Source organism: Idiotropiscis lumnitzeri, chromosome 2 (assembly GCF_059441095.1).
Source record: "Idiotropiscis lumnitzeri isolate Australia: NSW breed Sydney's pygmy pipehorse chromosome 2, RoL_Ilum_1.0, whole genome shotgun sequence".
Taxonomy (NCBI): domain Eukaryota; kingdom Metazoa; phylum Chordata; class Actinopteri; order Syngnathiformes; family Syngnathidae; genus Idiotropiscis; species Idiotropiscis lumnitzeri.
Window position 1 is genome coordinate 23,447,385 of NC_142392.1, and position 14,597 is coordinate 23,461,981.

General features: G+C 42.0%; 2 protein-coding genes across 3 annotated transcripts; one reads left to right on the forward strand and one right to left on the reverse strand.

Moving 5' to 3' along the window:
* The first annotated feature begins 2,788 nt into the window (after positions 1 to 2,788).
* LOC148342024 (uncharacterized) lies at positions 2,789 to 7,768 on the forward strand. The gene is made up of 6 exons (XM_088284285.1): positions 2,789 to 3,076; positions 3,400 to 3,483; positions 4,380 to 5,838; positions 6,510 to 6,687; positions 7,079 to 7,083; positions 7,316 to 7,768. Exons 2-6 carry the CDS (start codon positions 3,403 to 3,405, stop codon positions 7,507 to 7,509), a joined length of 1,917 nt encoding a protein of 638 aa, XP_088140411.1. The 5' UTR covers positions 2,789 to 3,076; positions 3,400 to 3,402; the 3' UTR covers positions 7,510 to 7,768.
* Positions 7,769 to 8,172: 404 nt separating this feature from the next.
* Positions 8,173 to 11,140, reverse strand: LOC148342025 (uncharacterized). Of its 2 annotated transcripts, none has more exons than XM_088286776.1 (3): positions 11,127 to 11,140; positions 9,675 to 10,522; positions 8,173 to 9,091 (listed from the first exon to the last, which is right to left on the reverse strand). In XM_088286776.1, exons 2-3 carry the CDS (start codon positions 10,503 to 10,505, stop codon positions 8,759 to 8,761), a joined length of 1,164 nt encoding a protein of 387 aa, XP_088142902.1. In that variant the 5' UTR covers positions 10,506 to 10,522; positions 11,127 to 11,140; the 3' UTR covers positions 8,173 to 8,758. The 2 variants fall into 2 exon arrangements, with proteins under 2 accessions (XP_088142902.1, XP_088142894.1); XM_088286768.1 differs by lacking the exon at positions 11,127 to 11,140 and adding an exon at positions 10,794 to 10,949.
* Positions 11,141 to 14,597: the final 3,457 nt, after the last annotated feature.

Here is a 14,597-nt window from a genome sequence, read left to right on the forward strand (position 1 = left end):
CCATACCCTTCCTTACAGGCTCACTATTCGCCTGCAACCCGACCTGCTCTAATATGAATAGTCATGGAAGGCTCAAACAATAATCTATGTTTCTAGAAAGAGTGATGGCGCCTTCCCAGTTAGGGTGAAGGCCGTCCATCCTCAGCAGGTCGGGTCGGCCCCAGAAAGAAGGCCAGTTATCTATAAACTGCAGTCCCTGCTCACTACAAAAACTAGCCAGCCACTTATTTAGCGAGAATAATCTACTAAACCTCTCATCATTGCCTCTCGCAGGCAAGGGGCCAGAGACAATTACTCGATGCCGACTCATCTTTCTGGCGAGATCACAAGTCCTTGCTATGTTTTTCTTTGTGATCTCTGATTGCTTCATCCTAGTGTCATTGGAGCCAACGTGTATCACTATTTCTGAATAGCTAGCGTTGTTTGCACTGCGCTGGTGTATAGGTGTCTTGCGCGCTAGCTCCATAAGATTAGCTTCTATGTCGGGTGCTCTGGCCCCAGGAATACACAATACTGTGGCTGGATTTTCAAGCTTAATGTTGCGGGTAATGGAGTCACCTATCACTAAGGTGCGGGAGCCATGAGACCGAGGTGGAATGGAACTGCTATGTGTCTTAACAGGCTCACCGCGATTAGCAAGCCGTTTACGGCCAATGCTAACCAGACTAGCAGGTTGGCTACAACCCGTGCTAACAGTCGTGTCCGCCACGTTTACGCTTACCACATTACTCTGCTCTAGCTGGCGGACACGTCCCTCTAGCAGGGAGAGTCTTTCCATGAGAATGGTGCAAGTGTTGCATGTGGTGGTGCACGAAACCATAGTTGCGTTTACTCGCCCGGTGGATAAAAGCGGAGGAAAAGATGTCGCGCCGAAAGTGACGTCCTGTCGCGCCGAAAGTTTTTCACTAAAATTCACTATCTTTGCGAGGGAATGCAAAGTTGTTTTTTTTTCTTCCATGTCCCCTAAGGGGCTCCGGAATTTCCAAACGCCGTCAGAGGAAAAGGAGAAATAAAAAAGGAAAATCTGGATATCAGTCTGAATCGTGGCCTTTTTGCTGGACCGGTGTGGCTACACTCCTGCCATTCCAAAAACTTTGAGAGAAACTGAGACTATTCGCATTTCTCTTTCTTGTTCTTTTTTTAGTTCAACTTCGAGATCTGTTTTTTACCTTTTCACACAGCGTAATGAAGGCCAGTTGAGCAAGTGGAACAAGTGATTTTATTGATGATTGTGGAAGGCAACGATTTCATAAGCACAGTTTCTTCTCACACCTTTTCCATTAAATACGATTAAAAAGACAACTGAAAAGCATAACGTTAACAAATGTTGTTCTAGGCAAAGGCAATTTATTTTATTTACATGTTTGATGTAAACACCAAAACAAATCATCATCACTCAGACACATTGCTTCTTCTGGCACAGATCACATTGGCTTAATGTCAATAAAAAAGCTTTGCAAAATTCAATTTATCATATTTTATTCAAAATCAAAATGTACATCTTACCACAAAGAGTCAGTTCCTTCAGTTTATTGTTTTCTTTTTTTTAAGCTTCAAGGATCGCTGCTATTCTCACCAGCACAATTGTGACTCTCCGCATGCTGTTTAGTGGAGAATTTTTTTAGCACAAACGCTGCAACTGAATGGCTTGTCTCCACTGTGTGTTCTTGTATGGCTTGTTAAATGCGACATTTGAGAGAAACTCTTGTCACAAACTAAGCAGGAAAAAGGTTTTTCTCCACTGTGTGTTCTTCTGTTTTGTTAAAGTTGATTTTAGAGAGAATCCTTTGGCACAAACTGAGCAGGCGAAGGTTTTTTCTCCACAGTGCGGTCTTATATGTTCTGTTAAACTTGACTTTTGAGAGAAACTCTTGCCACAAACTGAGCAGGAAAAATGTTTTTCTCCAGTGTGTATTTTTATGTGACTTGTTAAATTTGACTTTACAGAAAAGCTTTTGCCACAAACTGAGCAGGAAAAGTTTTTTTTCTCCAGTGTGTGTTTTTATGTGACTTGTTAAATTTGACTTTCCAGAAAAGCTTTTGCCACAAACTGAGCAGGAAAAAGGTTTTTCTCCACTGTGTGTTCTTCTGTTTTGTTAAAGTTGATTTTAGAGAGAATCCTTTGGCACAAACTGAGCAGGCGAAGGTTTTTTCTCCACAGTGCGGTCTTATATGTTCTGTTAAACTTGACTTGAGAGAAACTCTTGCCACAAACTGAGCATGAAAAATGTTTTTCTCCAGTGTGTATTTTTATGTGACTTGTTAAATTTGACTTTACAGAAAAGCTTTTGCCACAAACTGAGCAGGAAAAGTTTTTTTTCTCCAGTGTGTGTTTTTATGTGACTTGTTAAATTTGACTTTCCAGAAAAGCTTTTGCCACAAACTGAGCAGGAAAAAGGTTTTTCGCCACTGTGTTCTTGTGTGTGCTATTAAACTTGTCTTTTGAGAGAAGCATTTTCCACAAACTGAGCATGAAAAAGGTTTTTCTCCAGTGTGTAATCGTGTATGTGTTTTTAAATTTGACTTTAAAAATGAGCTAGCGTTCACGCCCATGCCATGACGTCAAATGTTTGTGGGTGTTGCTTGATAGAGCAGTACCCACAATTCAGCAAATGAGCTCCCGTTCCGTCGTATACGCGGTCGTATATCTCTCAAGGTAAATTCTATTAGATGTTATATTGATAGTACGAGAGTATAGTGTGTTCTGCGATCGCTTAAAGACTTGTAATTCCGTGATTTATGTTCACGCCCATGCCATTCCGTCAAATGTAAGTAAGGCGTACATCGCTCTAGTTCGTGACTGTTGCTTGATAGAGCAGTATTAGCAGCGAACGGCTACATTTAGCCTCCGTGTTTTCTATTCGTGCGTCACGTTTTAAACATTTTTCGCGCATTATTTCGCTCGCCACAAGTCACCCAATCATGACAACCGTCACCCTAGCCACGGTTTGATTTTATTGTCGTCTTTTTGGCGTATCAGCAGGCATCAGTGGTTTTAGTCGAGCCCTCGTCGGAGAAGTGTACAAACACTCACGAATCACCACAAGAGGAGACAAGTACGTCTCTGACATTCACTGTAAGTACATTGTCTAAAGTTACTTTTATTTCACGACAACAATTTGTTGTGTTTACTGCCGTGCTTGTCGTAAATTGCTTAATAACTCGCTTCTGGGCTATGTTGGGTTGCTAAATATGGCTGTATAATGAAACTGTGAAACGATGGAAACGATCATGCATTCTTATCTATTCATTTTGTCAGGATGACATGACATTTTTGTAAACGTGCAGAATCATATTTTCAAAGTACAATACTGTAGTTTTACTTTGCATCTTGTCTCTTTAATTGCCTTGAGACGATGTGTAATGCAGCAGTAGTGCCATTTTACTCCTCTGTTTCAGAAGATGGACTCGAATTTTCTAAAATTTCTCCAAGACCAGCGAAAGTTAGATGATAAAGTCATTGCCACCTTTATCGAGGAGAAGGTATGTACAACAGGCAATAACATGTCATTTAACCAATGTGGGTGTTTAAGGAAAACTGCTTCGGGCATATTATATGTTGTGAGACATGGTTGATCATAAAAAGAAAATTGTAATGATTCAAATTTTTCTATTCTTAATATCAATCTCAATAATCAAGTTTAATCCACCCAAATGGATTTGCATTTCTTTGGGGCAGGTTGTAATTCTAGTATAGAAGCATTTAAGTGTAAATGAAGTACACACACATTGACAAAAGTGTTGTCTGTTCATGGAAAGAGGGAAACGACATATATAACAATCATAATACATAAAAATAAAAAGGAAAAATAACCATTCATAATCGGACATTTATTTTTTTTATTGTGGTTCATTGGAATTGTTAAAAAAAATCAAAAATTTTGAAACAGGCCTTGACAAAAATTATGGTAGAAAACACATTTTGTTGCAGAACCTTTTGAGGAAATCACGACAATCAGATTATTTATGTAATGAAATTTCAATGAGATGTGGGCAGCTCTCATTTTGTCCCTGTCTCCATATGCAAACCACGCCAGTTGTTTTACGTTTGAAGGGTCCTGTCAAATATATATATATATATATATATATATATATATATATATATATATATATATATATATATATATATATATATATATACAGTTCGAAATGGAGTAGGAAGAAGTATAAACTGTGTTCCTACCCCTTTACACCATTTCTAATTCATATTTATGAATGATGTTTAGCGTAGTTAGTACACTATTGGAGGTTCAGCCAATCATTTTTCTACGTTGCTGTTCAAAATGCGTCTTACTTTCCATGTTTTAAAATGATTGCTGGTCATGTACTTTGTGTATTTTTAAAACTTGTTTCATTACCAATGTTCTATTTTTCCTCAGATTGATTGCTATGCTGTCAATGCGATGACAGACCAGCAGCTCACAGAATATGTTCCCAAAGCTGGAGACCGAATTGCAATACGCCAATACTGCAGAAGAGAAGTAGCTGCGCTTGAAGGAACCAACACAACAATATCCAAAGCAACTGAGTCTTTGATTTCAAAAATTCAACAAAGGCGGGGTTTTGACAATGGCCGCACAGATGAGCGGGTGAAAAAAATGTCTGGCAACACTAATGCTATGAAAGAACACCGCAACTACCAAATGGGCCTATTTGAAGAGACTCAGGACCGAATTGTGCAAGTTAGAGAGAGAAGAGGAGGAGGCACAAGACATTTAAAGGCCCTGAAGAATGCAACAATGTCAGAATTAATGGAAACAGGCAAAGCACTCTTTTTTCCAAATGGAAAATCAAAACTAGGGAGGGAAAGCGATTTTGAATTTCTAATACGGGACTTCACTGAAGAGATCATTTCACCACAAACAACATTAAATGAGCAGTATGAAAAGAGAAAGGTGAAAACATTACGGCTTTATTTGTCATGCAAAAGAGTTGGTGCTGATGCCCCTGCAAAAGTGCTTGATGAGCCACATGACACCGCTTCTGTGCATTTTACTGCATTGGAGGAAACAGCCAAGGTGCCTCCATTGGACAGTGAAATGGTGGGAGCAGTAGGTGGACTGTTAGAAAATGTTATTGCTGATGAAGAAATAGTCTTCAGACATTCATTTGCTGATTATGCCACTTATGATGTCGATGACACCCTCGACGACACCATCCCCATGGAGCTGTTGGTTGAAAATCCATCCCCAGGGCAAGAATCTCATCCACTTAAAGCAAGAAAACTTCAACTGCACAGGGGAAATGTTTTCCATGAATTAAATGCAGCCTTTCAAAACGGCACTGTAACTACTGATGAGCTGCTGGTGGAGATCGAGATGTTCCAACCCAATGGAGCAATGGAAAAGGGAGAAGATAATGGTGGTGTGTTACGTGATGCCTTAAGTGAATACTGGGAAACATTCTTCAGTAAATGCACTCATGGAAGCACAATGAAGATACCAATGACACGACACGACATGAAAGACGAATGGGTTAACATTGCCAAAGTTATGGTCCTTGGATACAACATTGTGCAATATTTTCCCATAGCATTAGCCAAGCCCTTTATTTTGTATTGTCTCGGCGTTGACCTGATGGAGAATGACCTGCTTTCGGCATTTTTAGACACAATTCCCTCTGAAGAAAAACAAGTGGCTGAACAAGCGATGATTGATTTTTTGTCTATCGCTGGATCTGAGGAGTGGATGGATTTCCTCGACACTCACGAGGTTAAAGTTATTGTCAATAAGGGGAACGTGAAGAAGACTTTAATTGAGGTGGCACATAAGGAACTGGTTCAAGATCCCGCCTATATTGCTGAGTGCTGGTCCAGTATATTGAAGGAACTGAAATTACCTGTCACGATCCGTCTGCGGCGTCTCCAGCAAGTGGGCGTGGCCCGGCGGCTCCGCTCCGGGAAGCGGCCACGAGCGAGACGCGCTCCCGATCGCCACAGCTGAATGTCATTAAGACATTAATCATTGGACTACTTAAGCAGCCGACGCGGACATACCCGCGTCGGACTATTGTTCCACGTTGCTCATGCTATTGCTCATGCTCTTGTTCACAGATTGTTCACAGATTGTTCACAGATTGTTCACAGATTGTTCACAGATTGTTCTGCTCGCGATTTGCTCTTGTTCTGTTGTTTGCGTTTTCATGTTTTGAATTTCACCAGCTACTTTTCGCCTCGCTTTAAGTTTATCGTCTCAATTGGATTTTGTCTTCACCCTTTCGTGGTAAGCATTGTTTTTCGGTTTCTTGCGTTGCAAGCGTTTTCTGTTGATCCCTTATTTTTTCCTGGAGTGACTCGGTCTCCCAGTGTTTTGTGTTTCGCCTCTCCGGCGGCTGTACTCATAGAACCCTTGCGGTTACTAAATTTATAGATAACTGCATCATAGTGATTATTGTGTATTGCTTGACGGCTTCCAATAAACATCCTGTCAATCAATTCCTCCTGAGTCTGCGATTAAGGATCCACCTACCACCGCTTTCCAGCCTCGGCTGGGAAGCGGTCCTGACATTACCACTGGGAGGCCTGGATGAAGTATATGGTAGCCTTACCCCAACACCAAGAAGAGTAATCGCCATGTTACAGCATGAGGGCCTCAACATGAGAGAAATGCAGAGTTTTGAATTTCTGAAAAAATTCATCAGGAGTTGCAACGAACGTTGGCTCAAGAAATTTCTTCGATTTTTGTACTGGTAATCTTTCACATCTTTACGATTAATCCTAATTCTGTCATTTGTTTTCACTTGTCAAATTTGATATATATATATATGTATACATATGTGTATATATACATGTGTATATATATGTATATATATGGATATATATATGTGTGTGTGTGTGTGTGTATATATGCCAAAAGAAATGTGCACTCAGCTGACTTTGAAACACGGGGGGCAAAATTTTTGATTTGTGGGCCACAATGGGTTCTCTTGACAGAGGGGCCGGACCAGCAACACTTGGATGGAGTGTTTTGGTAACCTCACTTTATCTAAGAAAGAAAATACATATCGTATATAGAGAAAATATATGCTCTAATTTTAAATGAAAATGAACGAAAACATTGCAACAAAATATCTGTCTTAGGGTGTGTCTCCTAGTGGGGACACTTATCAGAATTACGGGGAAAATAAAACATGAACAAGGTTTATTTCTTTAATTTTTTCAACTTCAGCGGGCCTGATGTAAACGTTTAATAAATACACAGCTATTGAAGGCAATGATTAGAGAGCCTTCATTTGAGGTGACAGACACGAGCGTTCTAGTATAGAGTTGGTGGTGGTATGTGGTTCTAAACTAATATTTTATTTTTGTTTTCCAAAGATGCAGATCTTTTAGTGGCTGAGAAGATCCATGTGCGATTCTTTGAGGCTGAGAACCTATTTACACGAAGACCAATGTCCCATACATGTGGCTGTGTTCTGGAGGTGGCCAACAACTATGGGTCGTACCCTGAGTTGTCTGAGGAATTTGGGAATGTACTTGATGCCAACATGTGGGTGATGGACATAATTTAGTGTCTGTTCTGCAAAATCTATTCCCATATACTCTTAGAGGGTTTGGCGGCTGTTTTGTCTGGAATTTGTTCATAATGGTATTTTATAATGTAGTTGCATGGTCTGATTCATGGGGGCCAGATTTACTGTTTTATGCCGGTATTTCATACTCTTGGACTGCAAGTCGAGTTGTTTATATTTACTGACTATTGAGTGAGTCATTGTTTGCATAGTTGATTCTTTGCTAAATTAGGAAGCAATTTTGTTGTGGTAAGACACAATTTTGGTGACTATGGTTGTTATGCAACAGCTTTAAGACGTGTATTTTTTTTTTTTTGGTTTTTATAAAATTGCTCCACTGCTTGTATTGCAAGCAGATAGTTGTGTCGCTGGGGTCGACTACGATGTCTTGTTTTACACAAATTTTATAAAGATTAAATGTGGAACTGCTCCTATCTGAATTTTTTTCTCAGTTAAGACAGTGACATTCACTCAGCTCTCAGACAGACTGTATGTAGGAGACATTATTTGCTGAATTGAGTACCCAAATCTCAAGTCTACAGTTATCAAGTTGTCACCTTGTTGCTGTCTGATTTGACAGTGTGCATTTGTGTGAATTTGACCACTTCGCTTCACATAAATAGTTTCCACAAATACATTTAAGGATTGAATAGCAGTTTCAACTCAAGATACTTTGGCTACCTGAAAATGTAGAAGACAATCAATTTTACTTTTAGAATTTATTTGAATCACACACATGTATTTTAGCGAGCTTGAATGTGGCTTTTTAAATACCAATCAAAGATCTTTACATGTTGGCTCAATGCATGTCAATATGCGGAGGAGTTTGCAGCAATTTATTTATTTTACAAAACCATAAATCAGCAACAGTTAATTTGGGTAGAACCATCAAGCAAATTACAAAATATATGTACAGTATATATCAAATGAATTTCAACAATTCTCTGTACATTTCCCATGTATGTACAAGAATGGGTGCACACACAGTCACAATAAGTGTACAAAAAAAAATTCTAAGTAAAATTACACATGTTGTAAAACACTTGATAAAATCCATAATGAGCAGAATGCTTCAAACTTAAAACAATTTGTCATTTAGTTATGTGAGGGCTCCATATAAACAGCAGTTGAGGTGTGGCGAGGGGGCACACACACCATTAGGGGGTAAGACAGGGCACATTGATTAATGGTGTGATACGTTATGGATTGTAAAAGGACTTTGAAGCCTTTTACACCTGGACTGCATCCATTAAAGACCTAAGAGTGTTATTAGCTCCTCTCTCAAGTTGACGTAGTTGTCCGTGGCGATATATCCATCCACTGGGACTTGGAGGTTGTTCTGTGACATTATGTGTGTACACAGAGTGAACACATCAGCATCACAAGCAACATCATTGCGGTGGATGCAGTCACCTTCACACCTCAAAAAATCCTCCTCAGTCACTTGGCACAAAAAGTCCTCTGTGCCATACAGCTCCGGGACCAAGAACATGACATCAGGCCGACCATGAGGGACACGCTCATTCTTGGATGGACGAATCAGATGGCTGTTCCACACCTCCTTGACTGCATCCAACTCATCCTGCAGGTGATACAAAAACAATTTACATAAATGTTTTAAGAAACATGTTAACTGGAAATATAAACTTTTTCGAAGACTAATCTCAGCTCATTGTGCAAACACAGATGCATTCACGAGGAAGTCACCAAAATATGAAAGTGGCATGGTGAAAGTGAAGGAAAATACTGGCATTAAGTAGTTCAAATATTATCTGATCATCCATCCATTCACTGAGGTCAAATTTATCTGTAGCGTACTTCTGTGTCTGTGTCTATATGGAGGTAGAATTAAAACAAAGTATGGTAACCATAACTGAAAAAATGCATGTTACAGTAAGGTTTGGTATGTTTGCAGTTACCACTGACCATTGGGTCCTCAACTTTTTACCAAGGTAGGCAAAACGAATGCACTGCAGTGTGAAAGCAAGGTAGACATAAATCATCTACAATGTCACGGAAAATGTCTGGATTGTTTTTTGTAAGGTTCTGAAAACTTTAAAAGCAAAGTTGTATTCATGAGAAGAAAATATAAAAATGCATTTATAACTTGACCATGATATGGCAAAAATTATTCAATAAAGTGCTTATGAAGTGTTACTACTTGCCTGTATTAAACCAAGAAAGCAAAATAACATGAGGTTCTTGTCCAAGAAGTCACCATCAAAATGTCCTTCATCTTTAAGTCTGTGGAAGAGGTCCAGCCAGAATTCCACACACTCTCGACGGAGAAAGCCCCACCGACTCTCTATTCTTTGATTTGATGTGCTTCTTCCAACAACAAAGCTTTTGCCACCAGCATGCACATCAGTGTGGGTCCGACGAAGTAATTGCTGCATATCACGGATGGAACTGTTTTCTGTCCCCATGTCTGTTCTCACGATGCGCGCACATCCACCTAATTCATTAATAGTTTCAAGAAAGTAGCCACTGATGACTTTTGGATTACTGCTTGTGTGGTAAGCATTCAGCCACAGAATTCGCCTTGAAAATCCATCGATGGCTCCATTGATGCAAATGCCAAATGGCTTTAATTTGTCGTATGAGTCGACATGCCATACAAAATTTGGACCCTTGGCAAAGTATGCTCGCCTGTGCAGTCTTCTTCTCCTTCTAAATGTCGTGCCCTCTGGGTCCATTGCGGAAAGGAGCAGCCGTACATCTTCCTTTCGTACATGCAGTCCTCTGTCTTTACATTTGGTGTACATCCACCGGTAGCCATGCAACGCTCCAGAGCCCTGTAGCTCCTCTCTGATGAATTCCACAACTGTCTCTGGGTGGTCATAATGGATTCGGCGGAACAATCCATGCTTCTTAAGAATTCGTTTGAGGGACCTCAAACTCAGAACAATCCTGTGTTTGGAGCCCAGCACACATAGTATGTGTTTGTAGCTCAGGCCCAAATGAAAATAGAACTCTATGAGCTGAAGTTGGTCCATGATCTCATGCGTGCATTCTGTAGGTGGAGCAAAATAGAATTATGTTTTGATTTCTGATTACATCGTGGAATAGATAGAATATGTGATCAAATTATTAATTAAAATATTAATTACATTTAAATATGTTTACATACGTTAAAAACAATAGTTGTAATATCATATTAACATAAACCTCATGGGGTGGCAGCTATTAAAGCAATACTTTTAGCTAGGAAAAACACGGGAGAAAACGGCAGTAACCACAAACTATTATCATTACACAAAAATAACCGCAGAAAAGGTACTTACAGTGTTTGAAACCCCAAAGACGTAATTGTATCCTCTTGTAATGCGACCGAGTGAGTGTCTCCTTCTCCAGCGAGGACTGGATGATTGCTTGCGCCGGGCGATTGCTTAAAAACGCAGCGAATGTTCAAAACATGACGCACGAAAAATGAAAAGAAACGCGCTGGCTGATTGTAGCCGTTCGCTGCTAAAACTGCGATATGAACTAGGAACTAGAGCAATATTACCATCATATAATATGAGGGAACGAAAGTGAAAGTAAATCACACCATGCCGATTCGACAGAACACTACACTACACTCTAATACTATCAATAAAAAAACAAATTGAATTTACCTCGACGTGTATACGACGGAACGTGAGCTCATTTGCTGAATTGTGGGTACTGCTCTATCAAGCAACACCCACAAACGTTTGACGTCATGGCATGGGCGTGAACGCTAGCTCATTAGCTAAACTGTGGGTACAGATTAGCTAAACTGTGGGTACAGATTAGTAAACTGTGGGTACAGATTAGTAAACTGTGGGTACAGATTACTAAACTGTGGGTACAGATTACTAAACTGTGGGTACAGATTAGTAAACTGTGGGTACAGATTACTAAACTGTGGGTACAGATTACTAAACTGTGGGTACAGATTAGCAAAAAATATTTTTTCTCATACTGTGGCACCTGAGGGGCTCCGTAGTGGAGCAAAGTATATGGGGGCGTAACGTAAATGTTGCGCCAAGCGGCCTTGGCTCCATGGAAACGAAGACCAATTCCAAGGCTGGATTCGAAGGTCGCACGTGACAGCCGTGAATTTAGACACCACGCGCGGACGTGTCGCGCCGAAAGTGACGTCATGCGGCCGAAAATGCAGCCTTCGGAGGTCGCAGCCTGTTAATTTGGACACGGCCTCAGAGTGTCATTGAGTGGGTGGGCTGGGTTGTTCAGCATTGATGACAGTTTCGCCGTTATCCTCCTGCCCCCCACTGAGTCCACAGAGTCCAGGGAGCAGCCCAGGACAGAGCTGGCCCTCCTCACTAGTTTGTCCAGTCTCTTTTTGTCCCGGCCCGAGATGCCTCCTGCCCAGGAGACCACTCCATAGAAAAAGACAGATGAAACCACAGAGTCATAGAAATTCCTGAGGTGTGTCCCCTGAACGCCAAAGGACCTCAGCCTCCTGAGTAGGAAGAGTCTGCTCTGACCCTTCCTAAAGAGAGCGTCTGTGTTGTCGCTCCAGTCCAGTTTATTGTTCAGATGAACACCCAGGTACTTGTAAGTTGAGACCCTCTCAACGTCTGTTCCCTGGATATTCACTGGTGCAGGTGGAGAGTGCCGACGCTTGCGGAAATCCACCACCAGCTCTTTGGATTTTCCAGCGTTGATTTGGAGGCGGTTCTGCTGACACCAGTCCACGAACCCCTGCGTAACCCCTCTGTACTCCCGATCGTCATCGTCAGTGATGAGGCCGACAATCGCAGAGTCATCAGAGAACTTCTGCAGGTGACAGGTTCTGGAATTGTATTTGTAGTCCGAGGTGTAGAGGGTGAACAGGAAGGGAGCCAGCACAGTTCCCTGCGGCGCTCCCGTGCTGCAGAGGAGCACGTCAGACACACAGTCTTGTGTCCTCACGTACTGTGGCCGGTTTGTGAGGTAGTCGTGGATCCATGTGATGAGGTGGTGGGCCACTCCCCGCTTGCTCCAGATTGTGTCCCAATAGGGTGGGCTGGATGGTGTTGAAAGCACTTGAGAAATCAAAGAACATGATCCTCACCGTGCCCCCCGCCTTCTCCAGGTGGGAGAATGAAGTGTGGAGCAGGTAGATGATGGCATCATCCACACTGATGCCAGGCTGGTATGCAAACTGGAGTGGGTCCATCGAAGAGCTCACCAGGGGGCGCAGATGGACGAGGACCAGTCTCTCCAGGGTCTTCATCAGATGAGACGTCAGCGCCACTGGTCTGAAGTTGTTGAGCTCCTTCGGATGGGGGGTCCAGGCAGGATGTTTTCCACAGCTGGGGGACTCTCCCAGCTTCAGGCTCAGGCTGAACATGTGCTGGACGATTCCACGCAGCTGGTCTGCGCAGGATTTGAGGAGCTGGGAGCTAATCCCACCTGGACCCGCTGCCTTCCTTGACTTTATCTTCCTCACCTGGTTCTTCACCTGAGATGTTGTGAGGAACAAGGCTGAGCAGGAGGAAGTGGTGGTTGTCTGATGAGGCTGGGAACTGGAGCCTGTGGAGAGAGAGAGGGGCGAGAGAGGAGGAGAGAGAGTCTTGTTCGCAGTGGCAGGAGGGGTTGGTGGGGGCTGCATCAGGGAAGCCTGAGCGGGGTCAGGCATTTGATCAAACCTATTGAAAAATAGGTTGAACTCATTTGCCCACTGAAGGTTTGTTGTTGGAGAAACATCTTACAGTCCTGGTGAGAATGGTGTTCTCCATGCAGAAGTTAATGTAGTCTGTCTTAACTGTTATTTCGGTATTTATTTAAGTACTTTAATATTTCATTATTCGTTTCAGTATTCGATAAACTACCTTAATTCACTATTAATTTCAAGATTCATTTAACTGTTTTAGGAATAATTTAGTATTCTATGTTTAATTGTTACAGAATTTACTTTTTAAATTTTATTTTAACTATTTTGTTCAATCTTAATCTTATGGAAAATTATTTAGCAAGCACCAACACAAGGTTTTTAAAGATAAAGATAAAGATGTCCTTCAATAGTCCTACAATGGGTAAATTTGCAGTGTTACGACAGCAAAGGTATAGATCACACAGAGGCGGCGGCGTAATGTAGCCGTTAATGTATAACATTAGCAGCAGACATTCATAAAAAACATGCAAATATACACAGTATATACGTAAATACACAAATCCCCCTGAATATACACACTTACATCCCACAACATATACAAGTGTAAGGAAACACTCAGAGAGAGAAAATTAATAAAATGCTGCAATGATAAAAAATACTGCTGTCATAACCCGTGTCGGTCATGTCAGTGTTTTTGTTATTATTTTCTTCACCTTCCTGCCATGTGCTCATTCTGTTTATTTAGTCAGCTGAGTGGGGCGTTCCCTCCAGCACTCGTTCCCCACCAGCCACGCACCTGTTCCCCGTTACCCTCACACACCTGATGCCCATCTGCTCCCCTAATTACTGGACTATTTGAACACCTCACTCCGACAACTCATTGGCGGTGCATTGCTCCGTTACGGACTGTAACGACCGCTCTCTGATCTCGTTCATGCTCTTGTCCTCGCCCCCGCTCTCGCCCCCGCTCTCGCCCCCGCTCTCGCCCCCGCTCTCGCCCCCGCTCTCGCCCCCGCTCTCGCCCCCGCTCTCGCCCCCGCTCTCGCCCCCTAGCATTTGTCCCTGTCCTTGCTCCTCACTCTTGTGATCCAGTTTGCCACGTTAAGTTCGCCTTTCTTATTTTGCACCCTGCCCCGTTGTCTGTCATTATTTTGGTCCCCTAATAAATTGCTTAAGTTACACCTTCTCCAGCTTCCCCGCATTCTGGGTCCACCTCCTCCTCGCCGACCGGCGACCCTGACAACTGCAATGATAAGACGACTGCAATAAATGAAGGATTGTATTATGATTGCTGGCATTATTTTAAACACTTACGGGACAGAAGGTCAAATATTTAATTTTGTCATGATCCGCGTCGGGCATGACAGCCTTTTGTTATTGTTTTCATATGCATGCGGTTTGTTATTGTTTTTGTTGTTATTTTCTCCCCTCCTTCCTGCCATGTGCCTTTTCCTGTCTGTTTTGATCAGCTGAGCAGGGGCGTTTCCCCTCAGCACCTCGCCCT

Bases quoted from the DNA above. Each gene is read 5' to 3' on its own strand.
- LOC148342024 (XM_088284285.1), top strand. From the start codon at position 3,403: ATGGACTCGAATTTTCTAAAATTTCTCCAAGACCAGCGAAAGTTAGAT. The intron at 3,484-4,379 runs GTATGTACAACA...ATTTTTCCTCAG, and splicing joins CCACCTTTATCGAGGAGAAG to ATTGATTGCTATGCTGTCAA. The intron at 5,839-6,509 runs CTGTCACGATCC...TCCTGACATTAC, and splicing joins ATTGAAGGAACTGAAATTAC to CACTGGGAGGCCTGGATGAA.
- LOC148342025 (XM_088286776.1), bottom strand. From the start codon at position 10,505: ATGGACCAACTTCAGCTCATAGAGTTCTATTTTCATTTGGGCCTGAGC. The intron at 9,092-9,674 runs GCAAGTAGTAAC...TATCACCTGCAG, and splicing joins GCTTTCTTGGTTTAATACAG to GATGAGTTGGATGCAGTCAA.